A 22005-nucleotide genomic window follows, 5' to 3' on the forward strand; every position below is an offset into this window, starting at 1 on the left:
TTTCACAGTTACACACAGAAATGCAGTACAAAACTGGATCTAAATGCCTAAATAGCTCAAACCGAAAATACTGGGGGCAAGGCAGTTTTCTGTGCATTGAAGGCAGAAGAAAAGGCATGGAATAATGTCTTTTAATGGGGGATTTCCCAAGGGGAAAACCTGTTGTCATTGGTGTGTATGTAGCAACCTCAAAGGACAATGAGTGATTCAGTCAGGCCAAGAAAAAGAAAAAGGGAATTAGAACTGGAAGCAGGCCGGCAGAATGACAGATAGCTAGTGGATTAGTCAGTACATGGAAACTTTATTTGGCATTCATGTAGTCCTGAGTCTCAAAGAACCACAATGTTCCCTTGGGAGATTATTTTAAGATCCCAAAGAATGTATGTGCTGTTCTTTAGTGTCAAGCAATTTCATCACGTGCTCATCCAGCCTGTTTTTTTAATTCAGAAATAAAAGTGCAGAGCATCCTCTGGATGCATAGTTACTGCTGTTCTGCAGGGGAAAAGGGAGGGGAAGGAAGAAAATAAAAAGTATTCTGGTTTCCAGCTCCACAGTAAGTTATTCGTTTCCCCCAGGATCCATTTTGCAGTACACTACAGCTTTTGGTTCTCTCACTCATTTTATAGTTGTGAGTTCTCTGCCAATAGAAAGGCAATAGAGATCATATTTGGCATAATGCCATTTATGGGAAATTATTTTAGCTTCTAAATAGATATGTAATTCAAATTAGTTTTAAAACTGTTTTCAAGGTTAATTTTCAACCAGAATTCTTGAGGCTTACTCTCAAAAAGTGGGGATTTGGCTGGTTTTGTTATCTTAGGATTAAATTGTTCGAGTAATCAAACCAAAATGGGTTTAAAGTGCAGCTGGGCATAATATTGTCATTTGGACTCGAATATCCAAATAGTTATGATATCTGAAAAGTCACTTTCTTGTGAAATACACTTTCATCAAAAACATTACAGCTAAATTAGTTATACCAACAATATTACTTTGCTATTAGAATATCAAAACTGTAAGTTATTGTGGAGATGATGCATAAGAATAAATAAAAGGTTCACTAAGAAACAATAAGCATAAAAAGTCTTTTTCTTACATCCAATCAGAAGTTGAAACAAAGCACTACTTACTACCAAAAGCTGGGTAACAGATGTGTGCTGACTCAAGCAGATTGAAAGAGAAAGGGCCTTCTTTTTTTTTTAATGTTGGAATGAGAAAGAGAGACCTAATGATAACACATTCATCTACTTGCACTTGTTAGCTGGTCTGTAACATGCAGATTACTTATAAAGTCAAGTTCACCAGGGCAGAGTTGAATGTACTGTCATATAATGTTTTTGTTTCTCCTTATAAGTATTGAGTAAAGCTTGAATATATACATGGGTCTGAAAAACAATTTGGAACCTGTTGTAAAGAACTTTGGCAAGTATTGATTTGTCAAAACAAGATATTAGCTCAAAGTTTTACTAAAATGAACAATTCCAGTGCACTTTACAGTCAATCTTGACTGATATCTGTGGCTGAGGGGTAGGGACAGGCAAGAGAAATATTCAATATACCTTTCATGCTACCAAAGAACCTTAATTACGATCTAAAAGACAAGTACATTAAAATTTATGGCTTAATACTAGATAATAAATGCAACCTTGAGGTTAGTAATGTCACAAGAGATCACCCTTTCTTCTCCTTTCTTCTATCCTCATCAGGTACATATGCATCAAAGGCTGGATCTGAGAGAAACAGAACTGCTTGGGAACTGGGCTCTGGCCTTCTCTTGCGCTGATCTGGATGGGTTAAAGCTGTGCTCAGGGTAAGCTTGAAAAATAAATGTTATTGCAGTTTTGTTGGTAGTATAACGTGGTATGTGAGAGTATAGCTGAGAGCAGCTGGATAATAGACTAGAGTATCTGTAGTCTGTTGAAAAACAGGCACGAGGTCCATGCAAGCTACCTGTAATATTGTGGGATGAAGATGTGTAGGCTAGAAATAGTCAAGATATAGCACTTAAAAATATACAGCATTAATTAACATGTGGTTGCACTAGTGCTACTGCTAAATAACCTGTGATGGTGAAGTAGGCTTACTGTTTGAGTGGAGTAACTGAACTACTAGGAAATATGTGACAGCAGCCGGTAGAAGAGTATAAGGACAAAATGTAAAAGAAAGTGGCTGACTCTGTACATAAGTGGGAGAACTTGATTTGGCTTTCCAACAACAGGACCCCATTGTGTTTGCTTGTTTGGCTATTGTGCATAGTGTTATGCTTGGGGGGATTATGGTCCCTGGGATGCTGGCACTTAGTGGGACTGAGCAGCAAGTGTGACAGACCTGGGGCAACAGCTGTGAGGGGCCAGTTCTGGAGACACCGGGACTTTCTTGGTCTGCCACAGCCCAGGAAAGGGCTTTTCCTTCTTCTCTGTCTTTGCAATAATGGACAAAGCCAGATGAGCTTGTCCTATGGCAGAAGCTGCTGGGAAGGCTCAACATTCCTTTCTCTCTTATGCTTTCACATCTCTAATAGACTGCTGGAGAAGCAAGGCATGTGTCAAACTTGGCAAGAGTGTGCAGAGTGTTTCTCTGTTGCATGATGTAAGGGGGAAATGCTATAACTAGGTGATCCTGTCACTAGAGGGTATGCTGGGGAGGGCAGTATAAAGAGCCTAGTGGATACTTCCAGAACCCATGCAAGACCAGCAGAATTGGTTACTACTGGAGTAAACAATCCCTGCTGGATCCAAGTTTGGGCCATGACTGGCATTCTACTTGAAAGGCCATGCCAGCTTTGGAAGCAAATTACTTGGTTTGCACAGCACTGCACTTGTCCTAAAGGATCATACCGAACCTGAGCTAGCCCTCCCCAGAGACATATTTCATGTCCCCATCAGAACCTGTGTGCAATAGGTGGCACTGTTAGTTTATAACTCAGGCAAACCACCCACAGGCAAGTGGGAGCTGATGGTAGCTGCAGTTCAAAAATAAATTTGTGTGCTGGGCTGAGCAGCAAGTGAAAACTGCCATTGCAGGTCAGGGGATTGACAAGCATGGTTCAAGTTCTTGCAAAAATCAGATGAGACATGTAGAAGCAAGCATCAAGTGATCCTCTGAGCCATGGATGTTAGAAACCTAGCTCTACCTTCAAATACACCTGTGTGCTTCACAGAAAAAGATTAGCAAATTTTTCAATGCCTGACATAGTACAGAGCTTCAGGTTTGGGCTTTGCTTTTAAGTTCAAATCTGGCAAATGTTCATGCTTTGCCTCTCCTTCCTCCACCACTTCCTTCTGCAGCTTTAATAACTGCTTGTCCCCTGTTCTTCTCTCCAGAAAGGGAGTTTTTTTTGAAATGTGCTCTGATTCCGTTTCTAAGTGACTGTATTTTAAATTTTCCACTGCTGTGAATGATGTAAATGACTTGAGCAAAGGAATTGTGCTGTTCTAGGTAACCAGTATATTCATCAAATGCCATGTGTGATTGAGATAGATCTATATTATGATTTCAGGACAGTTGTGCTAAGTTCTAGGTGCTGAATAAACTTCACACTCTACATTTCAGTAGGTGAAAGCTCTCTATGCAGGACAGATACCCAGTGGAGACAGACTGTTCTAATTTTTAAAATCATGAAAGGCTTTTGACACTGGTTCTATTAATTTTCCACTAAGGACAGTGAGTCCTTAAAATAACTGTTTAGCTAACCTCTGTATGAACGGGCTCTGCTTGTTACTACTAAAATTGGAAGTACTCATTGTACTAATGGATTTTGGCTCTTCTGTGCTGCTTCACCTTTATCTTTTAAGCATAAATGTTGTTATTATTTGAACATTGGTTTTCTGAGTAAAATGATAAAATGTGCATTTCAAATTAATCCTCCTTATCCTCTTTGCTGCCCTCTTCCCCTTAGAATTTCCTCTTAGCTCAGAACTGCTGAACAGCGGTGCAATTGCTAATGTACAGTCTTGTCAGCTAAAGCAACACCAATGAGACTTTGCCTAGCTTTTCTAGCAGACCTGTTCTTAGGCACTGACATGTTTTTTTAGCATGGCTTCTTAAAGTCTTGACTCTCAGGACAGGACTTTACTAACCCTGTTAATAAAGCTGAAGTCCTCTATTGTGAGTTAGTGTGGTGTGTTGACTCAGTTTTGTACTGTCAGTGTATCACTGATTATTTCTGTGTTAAGTATTTCCTCCTACTTTGATTCTCCATTCCACAAGTTTAAAAGCTCAGTGTGAAGGCTTAGGGCTCTTTTGATGGACAAAGTTAATTGCTGAAGCGATCCAAGCCCCCTGCCTGATATATCAAGCCTCAAAGATATATTCACTTGCTAACCTCAAATCCTAAAATACCAAATGAAGTATTAGCAGCAGGCTTCAAACTAATTTCCTGACTGCCCAGAAGGGGACAAAATCAGCTGCAGCTGTATACAAGGGGGCTGAACTGAATCTTGGAGTTGCATCACACATTTGCATGCAATTAATCTACATCTGATTTAGGATCTCAAATTCTTTGAAAAGAAAAAAGATTGCTCTTCAGAGACTTTCTATAAAATTGCTTATCTTCCGTATGCCTATTTGGGAGGGAGAGAAAGCTTGTTCTAGAACAACTTGAAGAATGTTCTGTGAAAAATTTTCATGTATCCATTCTAACATAAGATTATTTATTGACTACATTCAAGAAAAGTTAAATTAAAAATATAGAGTATGAATCTGTGGTATTTGAATTAATAGTTATCTACATTTTCTTTGAATGTCACCCATTTGGAATCCAAACAATTCCCAAGATGTAGCACATTAAGTAACTAATAAAAATTCTGAAATGAAGTTATCCCTATAGTTCCTAGTGCATGCTCTGAGGACTGTATCAAATATTTTTAATGCTTCTTTCTCAAAGGTATCCTATCTCAAGGTGCTCCCAGATAACAATTAGGTCAGAAAAACACTTTTTCTCCCTTTTTAGTGAGCCTTTAGTGCAAGTAGTGCCTTGAAAAATATTGCTGTCTTTGCTTGTGTTGAGGCCCTATTTTTTAATTGCTCTGTCACATTGCTATTGAATTGCTGTGATGTCTTCTACACACAAAATCAGAAACCTTTCACTGCTTACACAATCAACTCATGACTGCTGCCCAGTGTATTTCAAAGTATTGATGCTAGTCTCTTGGTGCCATCTTGGCCTGTTTCTAGCAGCACTGGCTGGCCCTTGCCCAGTCCTTAAGTGTTGTCCCCAGTCTTGTGTGTGGATGGTATGGTGAAGGCCCAGTAACTGAGGAATTTGCATTCCTCTTCTGGCATCCATGATGACTGTCACAGCACAGTTCTTACACCCTTAAGTGTTTGTTCAGATCTGTCTCTAACAGACTGAGTGTAGCGATGACAGAAGACTTGATTCTAATACTTGTTGAAATTGATGAAGATGTTTCCATGAGCTTCAGTGGATGTTACCTTAGAATTGAACTTTATTGTCCTTTCATGGAAATTCAGGCTACCTATTCAGATGCCTGTATGTAATCTAGCAACATATCCTCTGTGATTTAAAGAGGATCAGTGCTACAAAACAGGGCTTGCTAAACTGAGTTTGACAGGATTGCCACTGATAAGTGTCTGAGATACCATTCAGTGATTACTGCCACAGCTGGTCCTTGTTACCCCTTTAAATGGAGAAGTAACTCCCTTCAGTCTAGCAGCCATCACCATTCGGACACTGGTGGGTGGCTGTTTTATTTTGACAGTGTGGCTGCAGTGCTCAGACCCTGCTCTGGGGTGGATGCTAACTGGAGTCATGGGGCACGTGTCTGTAAGAGGCAAGGACTAATGAATGACAAGTGCTTGTGTGCAGGCACTAACATAGTCAAACAATGCCTGCATGGAGGCAGCAGGAACAATTTCAGTATAGCTCTTCCACTCTCTATGGTATGGGTGCCTCGGCCACCAGTTGTATAAATCTCATTAGGAAGCAAGGAATTGAAAAAGCATGTCTCTTGCGCAAACTGCTACACTGACTGTTGTGAGGTGATTGTGATCTAGCCCCACGCTGAGTGTGAACAGAATAAACGCGTGAATAGGAATTTAGCTGGTGTTCTCTGAAGGGCTATGAGGATATTGACTATTTTAGATGTGCAATATGCACTTAGGTTTCCAAAGTGAATTAGTGTGTTCCAGCAGTGATAGACAGTCCCTTAGTCAGACACTATTTACAAAGCATGCGGCTTCTGTGATATGTTCCACTGTTGACCCTTCCTTTTATTGAGCTTTCCCAGCTAGTCTGTGATAGACATCCAAATGTCCACTGTGCTTTTCAGGAGTAGAAATAATCTGAGGTTACCAGCTAACTGCCTAAATCTGTGAGCACAAGAAAAAGTACTATTGGCATTAGGTAATGAACTGTTTGGGGGTTTTTGTTGTTTGTTTGTTTTCTTATGCAGAACATGCCTTGAGTAACTGTTTTTCTGTTAGGAAAGCAAAGAGAAATGACCCCATTAATATCCTGTCCATTCTGAAAACTCAGCTGTGGCCCTGTTTTACCAAAAGTAGCATGCTATTTTAGTGTCTTGACCACTCACAACTAAAGCTGGTGTCAAGGTGATTTCCTTTGGAATAGAACTGCTTCTGCCTGCGGTTAGGATGGCTGATATTACGTTTTGACTGCAAATCACAGTGGGTTTCAACTGGAAGCAATAAATCCCAGCCTCCATACATCTGTTAGTGATAGGAAATAATTCTGATTTTCTCAGACAAAAGTATTAACATGCTAAGATTTGTTATTGGGTTACTAACTAATTCTTGAAGTTCAAAATATCAATTAAAAAAGTTAAATGCCCCTGTCCCTTAGTAAACTATGCATGTCTGTATTAGGTGCTTCTTAGTTTTCTTGCTTTCAGCTTATTTTTTGAGACATTTAAGAAATGTGTATTTCCTAGTACGTAAAAGAAGTTGACTTACAGTTGTTAAATATAAATATCAGGGTGCAGTGTGGGCTGATAGCTGGCTGGAGAACCAGGAGATGCTGGGGATTCCTGGCCCCAGCGAGGGAGCGGGGCAGACCGGGGAGGGGCAACCCCCTGGCCTAGGACATCAGGCATCTCTGGGGACAAGCCAAGGTCAGCTGGGAAGTCAGTCCATGGATCAGTGTCTGGATCAAGGGGATCCATGGCCAGGCATGAGCATGGCTGTGTGACACAGCTGAGACATAGCTCAGGCAGGGGACAGGGGAGAACTTCAGCTCAGGCAGGGGACACACACCCACATGCACCCATACACCCTCCTACCTTAGCAGAGCTATTGGGGCAGCTCCCAGCTTTCTCCACAGAGCTTACCAGCTCACCGGCCTTTAGAACCTTAGTGGGAGAGATACTCTCTAGGCCCTGACATCAAGAGCCTGTGTAAATAGGTAGAAAATAAAAAGGAAGAAAATCCCTGAGATTCCACTGTGCTTCTAACTTGCTGCACACTTACTCCTTGCACAATTTGCAGAGGAGTCGTCAATCCAAAAGTATATGCACTAGGTCTGCAGAATTCTTCTTTGCTATTATTTAGTGTATGTAAATCATTGTTTTAGTTGCACTAATGAAATATGAACATGGTTGAAGAAAGCTTTCAAATAGAATTTTCTATGTCTTAACAGTACTAAATAAACCATTTATTTGGAGGAAAAACTTATGAGGGGAAAAGGAAGTTTTATGCTCCTTCTGTGGTGTGAATAGAATTCTTCTTTTGCTAATTCCTTTTGGTGGTTGTTAGTACCCCTTTCAGACCATGGGCATGACATTTTTAGTAAGACATATCCCTTATCTGACCAGTTTTAACTGAAATATTGTCACTAGAACACTCACCACTGCTGCGAGCTCTGAGCTTGTTCCAGTCAATGGCAGCAGCTCACATGGCCTGTCAGCACATTGACTTCCAAGATAACAATCCCATTTTCTTTAGGTATTGTCATAATTGGGGAAGTTGGAGTGGAGCTAGGAATGGCAGTGACTCCTACCTGGTATCAGTAGGTATGACCAGGGTGATTGGGTTAAGATGGTTTATGCTGTCTTATCAGAATTAACATAGGAGACAACTGTCTGGTGGTACAGTTATTTGACATGCCAAAAAGCTAATTTCAGTGAGACTGTGCTGGAGTAAGGTACTTGGAGCCAGCAAGGGTACTGGAATCTGGATGCATTTTATCTAGTTCCCATCATATTAAGAATATTGAGTGTTTGTAGACCACACAATTGTTTGACAAGCCTGTTCTCAGGCAGTACATCTGAAAGTACGCTGCTCTCTAAATAAATCTGCCATATGGTTTGTCAGGTAGGTCTTTGACGTCATTCACACTTGCTTAGTCAGAAGTGTATTACACACAACCCTTTGCCCATGACAGAAGAAGCATCTGTTTTGTGACATGAAGACATGTGAAATGTAAGTAAATCGCTTATAGTTTGTATTACTGGAATACCCAGCAGCCCTATTTGTGTATTGGAACTGCACTGTGCTAGGCACTGTACAAACAGAACAAAGACAGCCCCAGCTCCAAGAGCTTAAAAGATTCAACATGCTGCATTTGAAAATGTGCTAATATGAAAGTCTGTACATAAGGAAAAGCCCTTCACATTATTACATTGAGATCAGCTCAGAGTACTGTAAAACATTCAAATATTCTGATCTGCTGCAAACCTGGCATATAACTCAATTGAAATCAAAATTATCACAGCAAGGTTGATTGCACTAAAATAAATGCTTTATTCTTCTATAAAAGCTCAGTTTAACCTCCTTTATGTTGCAGCCAGTGTGTCTGAAAAAAAACAAATACTTTTTTTTGAGGATCAGCCTTTCCTTAGTAAGCTTTAAGATAGCAACTCAGTTGTTTCAGATGTTATTTATTAAATATTGGTTAATTAAAAACTAGTTTAGCTAATTTGGAGCCTGAAATGATTGCCATTAATGCCTTTGAGAATATTTTATTCAACTTCATTAGCAATTAGATCTAGCCCTTAACCCTTTAGAAACCACCAACAAATGCATATTCAGGAAAACAACTAAGTGTTCATTTGGTATGGCTGTTTGGACACTTCATATGTTCCAAAAAGTAGATTTATTTAGTTTTGGCACTGCAAACAGTTCTGATGCAGAGTTTAGAGCAATTTGCATGACTAAAGCAGAGTTTCCCAATGCTTTCTCTTAGATCTGATTTGAACTAAGATGCAAGCTGTAAGCAAATCAAAGTATTATTTGATAATCTTTCACGAAAATAGTGAGAACCAACTCTGTTCTCTGAGCTGGCAAGTGGCGTATCTCCAAAGAGCTATGTAGTTGGCATTACCTGACATTTTGGGGAATCTTCAGAGAGGCCAAGGGCCAAATAGTCAAGAGGATTAACTGGCTTCATGGCAAGCAGTGGCATCCAGGTTCAGGGTGCAACGCATTACCAGGGAAGGTGGTGTTCCTGTCTGAAGAAGGTGTTCTGGGCACTTGGCATGGCAGTAACAGGATGAATGTTTTCTTCTGAGCATAGGAGTCAGGCTGGAGCGATGCTTGCTTTGCCAAATGCACTGACAGCTCAGCAGGGGTTTAAGAGCTACAGGCAGACAGAGGACAGCTTGCAAGTTGCCCAGTCCAGCTGTAATTTTAGAAGGGGCCTGTGACAGATTTGCCTAAATCGATTACTTCCTGCTCTTAAGGTTTACCACCCTCAGCCTAAGCAAGTAGCAGCTGTTAATTACAGTGACAAACTCAGAGGTGGGGACTAATGAGCAGAGAAATGTGTGAAGCATGCAATTTCATTTCCAATCCATTTCTGCTAACAGGACAGTAAATGGGCAAGCAGATTTTTGCTGTTCTCACATATACAAGCTCAGGTAGTGTGCGTGGGGGTATGGGAGTGTAAGGTTGGGAGGAGAGGACCTACGTCATGTTCTTCCTTTTCAGGGACTCCGAATGATTTGCTCCCTGAAATTCATGAGATGTTGAGTTACAGTGGCAAAGATTACAAGAGCTTTCTGTCACCTTGTACACTGTTCTAGCATGGATGAGAGTCTTAAAGAGCTATCACTCATTGAAGCAAGCCCAGAGTGGAAGCTGAGTCAGGAAAATCTGCCCCTGAATTTACTAGCAATGCTAGCTCCCCAAGAGGAGAAATTTGAGCTGGCTGGGGAAATACACCTGCTATGTGGCTCCACAAATCTCTGGGGTTTTATTTTAAAAACTAAGAGTTCTTCCCAGCAGCCAGAGTCCTTATTGTCTGCAATTATAAACACAAATGTTACTGTGCATGATTGAGGCACCAGATTTTCTTGTGTTATGCAAATGAAATACAGTCAGGGCTTCCAAAACTATGCTTCCTCTCTTCCTTCCAGGACTGCTTTTTTGATTGGTCTTGACAGTTCAGGGAGCTTACTGTAGGGACTTCTTCCCACAAACATTTATGTTTTTCTTGCAAATTCAGTCTGTGTTTTGTCTCATTTACCTCTCTTCCGCTACTTTTTCTCCTTTTTTAAATACTAATAGCTACTTCTTTCAGAGTTGTGTATCTCCATGTGACCCTTCTGGAGATTTTTGTTCTTGACAAAAAAACCCAAGATAAAACAATAGCTGTATCAGAAATGAAATCCTTTGATATGACAGAGCTGGAGAGATGACTGCTCACCAGCAGTATAGGAGACTGACCAAATTTTCTGACTCTGTTTGGCCCTTATTTCGTGTTGGGCAGTTCCTTTATTCCAACCTTTTTCTTTTGCTCCTTGTAAACATGGGGATGATGCCCTTTTATAAGGATGCTGTAGCCTGTTAACTCCTATAAGAATCTCAGGCTGCATTGCTATATAGTATTCAAGTTCAACTTGTATAATCAGAACAGCATTATTACTCCTTAACTATTTTTACTTTTTTCCAAACTGAATGAATGCCATTTTAATTTTGTTGCATTTGAACCTTTCATAATTCATACTGTATTAAAGAAACAACTTTTATTACCCCACTAACCGCAAGAAAAGATAGAGGAGAAGATACATATTTTAAAATCTATTAATTCTGGACCATTTTAGAGAGAGAAAAATACTTAGTGGATTACTTAGGCTAATATCCTTTCTCTAGGCTGCCCAAGGTCAGATAAAATGGATGATGTACCTTTTTGTGTACATATGCATTATGCATGGTTTTTGGACAAGTTGTAATCAGGTCTAGGAATCATGCCAATTTATTGTTGGAACAATTTATGGTATTTAGCAGTTATGTGGCACTTTACATTTTTCAAGGGGAATTATAACTAATTAGGGTTATTCAAGGGGAATTATAACACTTTTCAAGGGGAATTATAGCTATTTAACCCTTGCACATCTACAAAGAACAATTGTTATCACAGATGTGAAAAATAGTTACAAGAAGTGATTCTTCAAAGTTAACACCAAAGCCAGAATTAACCCCCAGATTTCTTAGTATTTGTCCTTTGATCAATTTAATAGGCCTTCCTTTATCTCCAGGGAAGAGTTGCTAAAACAAAGACTGGGTTAGTAGAATCCAAGAGTGTTCTGCCTTATTTGAGGGCTTGACTCCCTGGATATTACAGTTTGATGACAGAGGTAAGCAAGTAAATAACCAATGGAAGCATTCTGTCATCAGATGTTAGACTAAGAACATCCTGCTGTTGCTTAGCAAGGACCCACAGCTGCCAGAGGAGTGGGGCGTTATGTGTTCTTTGTAAATTTACCCTACTTGGTTGACTTCTCTACTCCCCAAACATGTATGGGACAAGCAATTGCAGGGGACCAAGCGAAAAGTTGAAAGCCACACTGAATATGACAGGAGGGACTGAAGAGATAGAGAAAAAGTTTCCTGGCTGAAAAAAAAAAATGTTGTTGTGAGTCATTATTGCCTGGGCTTGCCAATTTTTTCTGACAGTTTTCTGTTTGCTAGTTACCTATGACTGTAGGAATGCACCTCTTGTAAAGACAGCATCTCTTCTATTTCTCGGGGGGAAAAACACATTTATGGTTTTACTGAACAAACTTGTAGCCCTATACTACAGAAGTGAGAAAGAACAGCTTTATATGAAGATCCTGGATGGTTCTATTTTCTTTGTGCTTGCTACCAGCAGAACTGCCTTTTTCAGGGAGTGTCTAGAGTGTCCTTTTTGAAAACCCTCTAAAGCTTTTTACTTAAAAAGAACACATTTCTCAAAATTGCCATACTGTAGGCTATGAACTGGCATGGGTATAAAAAAACTCTGACTTTTTCCTCTTTCCATGTGATTCCACTGGCTGATTGCTCTTGTAACTGGTATTCTTACTTGCTGTTTCAATGGTTTAGGGTGTATTCTCAGTGTAAGGCAGAACCGAGTGAATGTGACTAGACCTGATGGCACAGATTTGCCTGATCTAACCCATATCTAAACCCCAGTGTTTCCCAAGCCACTGCAAAGTGCTAGAGCCAACCAGTACGAAACACTGGACACAATAAATGAAGTGGTACCTAGTGCTTAGGTATGTTCTCTCTATTTCACATACAACCTGAGTTACTTTGTGGCTTCTGTTAATCAGGTTGGAATACAGTTTAATGCTAGATTTTGCATCCTTATTATGAAGGATTTCAACATGCTAGTATGTATATGATAGGCATACTGTTTTGTTGTTATTTTTTTCCATGGCTTGCAACATTGTGTATAAAAAGGGGCTCTTTCCTGAATGTTCTTAATTAAAATCTCCCTATTGGCATCTATTGATCCGTAATGTTTGCATATCAGCAAGTACAGGTTCTCTCCATGGTTAGGGGAATTAGCTGCCAAATGCCAACCTGGTAAGGTTCTGCTGCTGTGTGCCACAAATTGTTAGGGAATCCTTTCTCACCATTTGTGTACCTGAAAATTTGCACGTACACACCTATCTCTGACCCATCTAGAGGAGGATGCAACCATTCTGAGAACCATGAGGAGCAAACATTCTGAGAACATTCAAGAAGCAGAAAGTTTGTTTTCCCTCAGGGGTTTAGTTTGGCTTGATTTTTAATTTAAAAAAAAAAATCTCTAAGGTCTTGATTTGTATGGATTCTTCTGACATTATCACTGCTTTTTAAGAAATTGTATACATTGTCATTTTCTGTTTCTTTCATGGTTTCTACTTGCAAAAATTGGTATCTGTTATATCATTTGTGCCTGCTCCTCTGAACTTTCCTCCTCTTTTTTCATCTATGAAATTGTGTAAGAAAAGAGCTTTTCAGGAAGTCTCTCTTAGAGTCTGTATTTCATTTTGAAGTCAGTGTATCTTTGAAAAACTGGGATGCTCTTATCTCATTCCCTGTGACAAGCAACAAGCAGATACTCCAGAGGAAGATGAAAAACAAAAAAAAATCCCACAAACCCCAACTAATTAAAACATAGACCAGAAAAAATCTTGTCCCCAACTTCCGCAATAAAAAAATATAACAAAGACAGGCAGAAATACTAGCTCGAGTGTGCTTTGTTTAGCTTGCCAATTTGTTTGCTCTGGCCGGGTATAGTCCTGGGTTATAGTCCTAGGTAAGATGTAGTCATTCCTGTGTAGCTGTTGCTTGGCCCTTGCTCAGACACCCTGAGTAGACTTGAAAGTCATGGCCTGACTGCAGCATGGTCTTGCAGAAGTGCAGTTTAGATTTGTAGTCTTTGTGTGCTGCTTTGTGCGTTTTAGGAATCCTATAAAGGGGAAGAGTTTCTCCTCTTAAAGCATAGGACAGCATAAGCCGACTATATTGGGATCTATCTCAACATTTTGAGACAGTATCATCTTCACCCTGGGAGGACACTAGCCATTCTGAAGGATGAACATAGCCTTCACAAATGCTATTTATTCTAGTCAGCATTGCTGTGGCTATTCAAATTCACGTCAAAGTCCAATTTCTGTTTCTTTACAGATAAAGTTTTAGAATAAGTTGTCTGCAGACTAAACCAAGTTATAATGAAAGCTAAAAGGATCTCAAAATGGCTTAGGATCTGATGTACATTTGAGGCCACTCTAACCCTAAGTACTATTTTTAAGTTACAACAATGAAAGAATGACAGTATAATGTTACTGTGAAAGCATAATTCAGCTGGATGTCTTTTGGTTCCCCACACTATTAGGCCTATTAAGAATCTGAAACACTCTGAAGAAGCATTAAAAATTGTTGATGAGAAAAATTCCCATCAAAGTCCATTAGCATAAATGAGTGGTCACAGTAGCTGTGGCTGACATATTTCATATTCTTTTCCTATAAGAGTAAGTCTGAACTTCTGAAGAGCTTTCAGACTCAAATTTATTCAAAGATGATCTCACATGCCACTTAGCATTCCCATCATTTTTCATGTACTTTTGTGAGGAGCAACCACCCTGAGAACAAGGCGTACATTTATTTTAGTAGATAAAATAAAGGTGGGAGGAGAGGAAAGAACTGAAGCATGGCTACAGGGGAAGACAGTTTCCTGGATTCGCAGCTTTGTATACCTGTGGTACAAAAAAAGGACTGTCAAAGCTCAAAATGGTTATTAGATATTCTATAGAAAAGAAAGAAAAGCTCTAATTCTGTTGCCAATAATTCTAGTACCAATAATACTCCCTTGGTTACTGAAATTCCACACGGATGCAGGAGGCATCATAACTTTATGGTTGATAAACTTGATATTAAGTATGGTGATACTTAGCAATTAAAACAGGCTGAGCTACACAGAAGGTCACTATCAAAATCTGTGGCTTTTTATCAAAAAGTTAAACTAATCAATCATAATTTCCCCCATACTTGCCTGTAGTGTAAGTCCCCTCAACTAATTCAGGTTTGTTTATAAATGTCCATATCCACAAAAACTAAAAGAACACAGTGTGTTGGCTCAGCCTACCCATGGCAAACAGCCTGGATGCAGTGTAAAAGGGGTGTGTGGCTGGGCTTTACAGAAGGGGTGTGAGCACATTTGTCCAAGAAGCGTAAGAAAACCATCAGTCAGAATTACCAAGAGACTTCTAAAATAAAGAAGGCATCAGCTTGAAAAGTAGTATTAAAAAAAGAAAAAAAAAAAACACAAAAACTTGTAACAATGGGGAAGAGGCCTCAAAGCAGAAACAGCAGCTGCCAGAGCTTGGGTTCGGCACTGCTGGAAGGTTTCCTGTGTCATCGAGACCTCCTTGCCTGGGCCTGGCTGAGCATCCTCTGTAGTGGATGCCCACAGTAACCTGCACCAAGGTAGGGCACTGTCAGTACAGAGTGCAGTAAGTAGAGGCCAGCTCCTTGGTTGTACGTGTGTGCATGTTGACGTGTGTGTGAGTACTGTATTGTGGTGTTCTGTTGTATTACTAATGAAAACAGGGCCACTGAATGCAAAGGACAGAAAAAGTGTTCTAGAACCCAGAGAGCTTTAAAACAATTTTGAATTGAATTATAGCTACTTGCTGCCATTCTTCAGGTGGGTAGGACATAAATCAGAGATGATGAATAGCTTATTGAGCTCCATTTTTCAAAGAACTGCTCAGCATCAAAATTGGAGCCAGAATTCTCCATACAGTCTAGGCAGTTTAAAAATTGGCCATGTTTTCCAATTGACATTTCGACATTGAGTGTTCATGAAGCTATGGACCTCCTAGGGAATCCCTAACTGGGTATCAGAGGTCTTGAGAAAGTCTTGATCCAATTATAAGCACAGAGCACGTGCAGATCTGGTCCAGTGCTTACTTAATCCCACTTAGCTACACACAGGCAGATCATTATTTTTAGCTGTCTTACAGTAATTACAGCAGGTTTTGTGCTTATTTAAACCATGCAAACAAATTTTAGAGGAAAATCTTCTGTGTCTCCTTAAATAACATTGAAATGGATTAGGAAATTTATTTGTTTTATTTCTGAACTTACTGTATCACAAAAAGTATCTAATGTAAAGAAACATAAAACATTTTAATTGTGTATTTATACATTTAAACTGCCGGTACTCTAGGAAAATTTTAAATATTTATTTGTAATTACATCTTTAAATTATGTGCTTAAGAAGGAGAAAGGCTACCTCACTGATATATTAGAATGCATTGCTTATTCATGTCAGGATAAACATGTAAAGTAGGGAATAAAATTAATTTCCTTGATAGCTGACAGTAGAACAGGAGTATTTGTAATCATGCTTATGTTCCTTTGCCAGTTGGTCTCATTGTTGTGATAAATGACATTAAACAGTCTTTTATAGGATTAGCCACTGACTACTGTCTTGATATTCCATGTAAGCATGGTCCTTGAGAGGCATATCTTGCATTTTTTGTCTTTGACACCTCTTTGAAAAAGCTGTATCAGTTACCAAATATTGTTCCAAATAAGATTGTTTATTGAGATAGATAATTTCCTTTCTCTCTGTTCACATATAAGTTTATAGCTTTAGGATATTGTACAAATTATCCCTTAGATAGTTACATATCCTTTAGTGTGTGGTGTTCTTCCAAATGTAATAAATGAGTAAAAGATGGCCTAGAACTTTTCATAATAGCACTGTGGACCTACTGTCTTTGTCCCAGTAACAGATGGTATTTCTCTGTATGTGATTCTTATGTTGATCGCAATTGTTGAATAATTTTTTCCCAAATCATTGCCATAAATATTGTCTGAGGTTCTGCCTTTTCTTCACTGTCATGTTTTATCTCAGAAGTTGTTTTTGTGTAATCATTGGGATTATTCTGTTTATAAGAATATTAGCTTCAATGATATGGATTTTTTTCTGGATCTCTGGGGGTTATGAATTAGACTCCAAGAATGGTTTAGGTTGGAAAAGACCTTTAAGATCATTGAGCCCAACCGTTAACCCAGCATTGCCAAGCCCACCACTAAACCATGTTCCTAAGTGCCACATCCATGTGTATTTTAAATACCTCTAGGAATGGTGACTCGAGCACTTCCCTGGGCAGCCTGTTCTAATGCTTGACCACCCTTTTGGTGAAGAAATATTTTCTAATATTGAATATAAATCTTCCCTGGTGCAACTTGAGGCCATTTCCTATTGTCCTATCGCTTCTCACTTGGGAGAAGAGACAGACATGCAGCTTGCTACAGCCTACTTGCAGGTAGTTGTAGAGAGCAGTAAGGTCACTCCGGAGCCTCCTTTTCTCCAGGCTAAACACCCCCAGCTCTCTCAGCCACTCCTCATAAGACTTGCTCTCTAGACCCCCCACCAGCTTTATTGCCCTTCCCTGGATGCGTTCCAGCACCTCAGTGTCTTTCTTGTAGTGAGGGGCCCAAAACCAAACAGAGTTTGAGGTGCGGCCTTTCGTATGCAGAGTACAGGAGGACAATCACTTCCTTAGTCCTGCTGACTACACTATTTCAGGTACAACCCAGGACGCTATTGGCCACCTGGGCACACTGCTGGCTCATCTTCAGCTGCCTGTCAAACAACACCCACAGGTCCTTTTCTGCTGGGCAGCTTTCCAGCTGCTCTGCCCCAGGCCTTCGGTGTTGTGTGATCGTTCCAAGTGCAGGACCTGGCACTGAGCCTTGTGGAACCTCATGCAATTCACCTCAGCCCATTGGTCCAGCCTGTCCAGACCCCCCTACAGAGCCTTCCTACCTTCAGGCAGATCAACACTTCCCACAGCCTGGTGTCATCTGCAAACTTACTGAGGGTGCACTTGATCCAATTGTGCAGATCATTGATAAAGATATTAAACAGAACTGACCCCAGTACTGAGCCCTGGAGAGCACCACTTGCGACTGGATGCAGCTGGATGTAACTCCATTCACCACCACTCTTTGGGCTCAGCCATCCAGCCAGTTTTTTACCCAGCGTGGAGTACACCTGCTTAAGCCATGAGCAGCTGGTTTCTCCAGGAGAATGCTGTGAGACACAGCTTCAAAGCGTTTGCTAAAGTCTAGGCAGACAACATCCACAACCTTTCCCTCATCCACTAAGCAGGTTACCTTTTCATAGAAGGAGATCAGGTTAGTCAAGCAGGACCCACATTTCATAAACTTGTGCTAGCTGGGCCTGATCACATGGTTGTCCTGTATATGCCATGTGACGGCACTCAAGATGATTGGCTCTGTAACCTTCCCTGGCACCAGGGTCAGGCTGACAGCCCTGCAGCTTCCTAGATCCTCCTTCCGATCCTTCTTGAAGATGAAGGATCACATTTGCTTGCTTTCATTCAGCAGGAACCTCCCTGGTTAGCCAGGACTGCTGATAAATGCTTGAAGGTAGCTCAGTAAACATTTTCACCAGCTCCCTCGGTACCCTTGGGTGGCTTCCCATCTGGTCCCATGGACTTGTGTGTGTCTAAGCGATGTAGCAGGTTGCTGACCACTTCCTGGATTACGGGGGAATCATGTTGCTCCCTGTCTTCCAGCTCAGAGGGTTGGGTACTCGGAGAACAATTGGTCTTACTACTAAAGACTGAGGCAAAGATGGCATTGAGTACCTCAACCTTTTTCCTCATCCTTTGTGACTATGTTCGCTCCCCCAATGAAGGATGAAGTTTCTCCTTTAGGTTGCTCTGTTGCTTTGTACCAGTTCATATCACTTGAGGATCTTGGTTTCATTCTAAGTGGCAAATTAATCTTAATAGAGAAAGAAAAGTGATGTTACTGGGAGAATACTTATGGTAAATGCTGGAACTCTCACCTCTTGCTTTCCTCTCTATATGAAATTTTGAAGGCTATGTGTACTTTATGTATGTCAGCAGGCCTTGGCTATTCATGCTTTTACTATGCATTTTTATAGTCAATTCTTTCAGTGTCCCTTTTGGGTTTTGCTTTTGCCACCTACTCATAATCCTGCAACTTGTGGAAGTTATTCTTCTGAAGATGGTCCTTTTACATAAGTTCTGGGTCTACGAATGTTTTTGCACTTTTCCATGCTTCTCAAAATAATTTTTCAGGAATTTCAGTCATGTGAAGCCACAAAACTTGGGGTACGGCATGATTAAACAGTTGGGAAACTTGTCCTGTTAATGGAAGCCAGCTCTGCTTATTCATCTTTTCTTTAATACTTCATGGTTCTATGTAAAAGACTTGTCTACTGTAAATGTCTGTTGACTGGCAAGTTATCCACAGCAAATACATGTTAGTTGCTGATTTTGTTGTCATTAAGGAAGCTTTCAGCTGAAAGACTGTTTTTTGAAAATCATCAAGCGTGAACCTGGAGTAAAGCAAACGTATTATAAGTGCAACCTAAATATAATATATGCCAGAATTACTACAAAGACTTTGATAATTTCTGAATCAGTTTGATTTAAATCCAAGTGCCAGTCCTAGAAGCCTTATTTCTGAAACATAAAAGGAATTATTATTGCTGTATTTTAGAAGTATACTCTAACAAGTAAGAATCTTTCTCTTGTCTTCTGGTATATTGTACTCCACCAGGTTTTTTTGTAATACAATACTTCTTGAATAGTCATGTGTAACTCCTCATAAAATTCTCTTAAAACCAATGCTAAAAGGCTAGAATTATTTGAGATGTGGCAATTACTGACTGCAAGAAAATAGTTCTCTACTGAACACTTAAAACTAGCAAATCACTGCAAAAATAATTCTGTTAGAAAGTGTGTTTAGTGAGTGTAAATCACAAAGCTGTTATGGTGTTTTATATAATAAAGTTCACTAACAGATCACAAACCACAGCAGTTACATTTATAACAAGCAGATTCCTGAATTTAGACAAATACTCTAGGGTGTTTTATTGCACAAGGGTTTGAAGATCACTATGTTCTTTAATTGCTGGGCTATTAACAGTTTATTAGTAGGCCTGTGAATTGTCTTCATTGGGTGACTACTCCTGTGCTTCAGAGTGTATGTTTGACTATGTTGCTAAATCAGGAACATCTTTAAGACTTAGCTCTTTAGGTTCGATGCAGCAGTGTCAGCTGGATGTGCTTTAGGAGTGCACCAGAGCAGTTTTGGCATAGCCAGCCAGGATGGTTTAGAGGGCCTTTGGGGCAGTTTAAGCTTAGCTTGTAAAGGGTTAAGGCTGCAAAATGCAATCTCCCTTTTATCTGTATCTAAACCAGTTTCTATGTACTGTGGTGGGTTATACGGGTAGTCACAGAAGAACATACAGTTTTCTCTTGCTCACTGATGTGGGGATGGGCAGATAGAGGTGTAGAGATGCTATACGATTTCCTTTAGAGGTTCTGGCAGCAGTCCCATGTTTTTTGCTTACTAGCCTCTTTTTCTTCCATGTGGGCTATAACTGTGCCAGAACAGGTTGGCTTTTAATTACAAATGGAGGGGGAATGCGAGTATATTTTGCAGACACCTCACTAATATTTATCTATGTATGAAGTTGCTTACCTGAAATACAAAAAAAATTTTTGACTCAAATTTGTGATACAGGTAAAGCAAGCAGAGCTAATCAAGAATGAATACTAATGCCATGAGAAATGATCATGAATGCAGTGTAGCAATTTTTTAATGTATCTGGGGAAACTAATTTGTATGCCATGGCACAGACAAAGCACCCCAGTTTGCCACTGTGTTAAACCTAGTTAGCCCTAGAGAGTCTTCACAGATTGAATAATGCAGTGTAACAAATCTACTAGAGAGCAGAAGAGTCTCTGTGGATGTAGTACACCCATTTCTGAAAGTCTAACTTAAGGAAAGGCAGAGAAATGTCATGCCAAAGCGTGTTTATTGCAGACAACTTACACACCCAAGATCAGGAAGTTAGAATGAAAATATTTCCAAAGACATAACTGCAGCAACTCTGTTATAGTTACACAATATTTTCAGTAGATACAGTTCACTTTATTGTCATTATTTTTCATGCACAGCTGATCTTGCATTATTTGCTATTAAGGGACACACATAATATCCCTTTAAATATTTAATAGTATTTTCATATACTGAAATCTGTCAGTGATATTATATATCATACATAAAGCAACCTTTCCTTTTTCATTTTCTACCTATAAAGATGTGTTGTACATGTTTCCCTCTCCCAAATTTATGAGACGGCAGGTTTCTTTCTGAGTAGCTGTAGATATAAAATACCTAGCAGCAAAATGGCTTTTAACTCATTTTTATAGCACTGTAAGGCAGTATCTCCCTAATAGCCTTTTCTCAGACCATAGAAATGCTACCATTAGAGGTGAGCTGTGGCTGCCTGTATCTCCTAGAAAGAAGTCTTCCACAGAGGTTACGTCTCTTCATTAGAATACACAATTTTATATATTCAAGCAAAAATCTAACTCCTGTCTGTTTTTTAAGTTTTGAGAAGTTTTTTTTTTTAAAAAGTTATGCAGAAAAGCCTCTTGAAGCTAAACTGTTGGAAGCAGTACAGGCCAAATTAAAATAGGGAATTATATGTAGTATGTGCTACCCAAGTATGAATTTTGATCTTTTGCCAAAATGGCAAGTATCTCCAAATACATTCCTCAGTTAACAGGCATCATCTCACTCAAACTTTACCTTGATTTGTGAAACAAGAAAACCTTTATTTGACAATACAGCAAAACCTTTGAAAAATGACAGTTGTACATTGGTATAATTAAACCGCTACCTCCTGGTGACTTTCAGAGTAGCCTTGTCTTCCATCTCTCAGCTTGAAGTACCAAAAAGCAAGGCCCATTAATTTCTCCTGTCACCAAACCTCACTCATATTTTGGGGCAAAACTTACATTTTGGCAGCAGCATCCAGAACCTGAAGAAGATGCATCTTCTGTCCCGCGCAGATCTGCCTTGTGCTTGTGCTTCATTCAGCCAGACATGCCTTCTGATTGCCACGCTAATATTTGTCATACATGAATAGTCTTTGCCTGCTGCATGCATGGTTTCAGATCAACAGCTTTTTTTAGCCACAAGCACCCAGGTGAAATGGAGTGGAACTGAGCTCAGTGCAGCAGATCGTTGCAGTGTCAGAAAGCAACTAATCCCAGCACCTTCCTGCTATGCCTAAAGCATGGCCATGTATAAATTCCTTTTTTTTTTTCACTAGGTCCTGAGAGGTGATAGGTGCAGGCCACAGGTAAGCTGTGGCAAGGGTTAGTTGTTGCCTCCTAAAGACAGGAGGGAAATGAAGAACTGATGGATTTTGTTTCATTTGGGAAGTGGTGGCTAGTTGTTTCCTATAAACAG

At 39.9% G+C, this 22005-nt stretch overlaps 1 protein-coding gene across 1 annotated transcript in view; it reads right to left on the bottom strand.

The window, feature by feature from the left end:
• Positions 1–21644, bottom strand: part of TMX4 (thioredoxin related transmembrane protein 4) — a 65507-nt gene extending 43863 nt beyond the window's left edge. Inside the window, exon 1 of the mRNA XM_080407762.1 lies at positions 21549–21644. Coding sequence (XP_080263888.1) covers positions 21549–21586 — 38 coding nt within the window. The 5' untranslated portion in view covers positions 21587–21644. The remainder of the gene's footprint in view (positions 1–21548) is intronic.
• Between the last annotated feature and the right edge of the window lie 361 nt (positions 21645–22005).

The sequence above is a fragment of the Falco punctatus genome (genome assembly GCF_963210335.1).
Source record: "Falco punctatus genome assembly, chromosome: 12".
NCBI lineage: Eukaryota > Metazoa > Chordata > Aves > Falconiformes > Falconidae > Falco > Falco punctatus.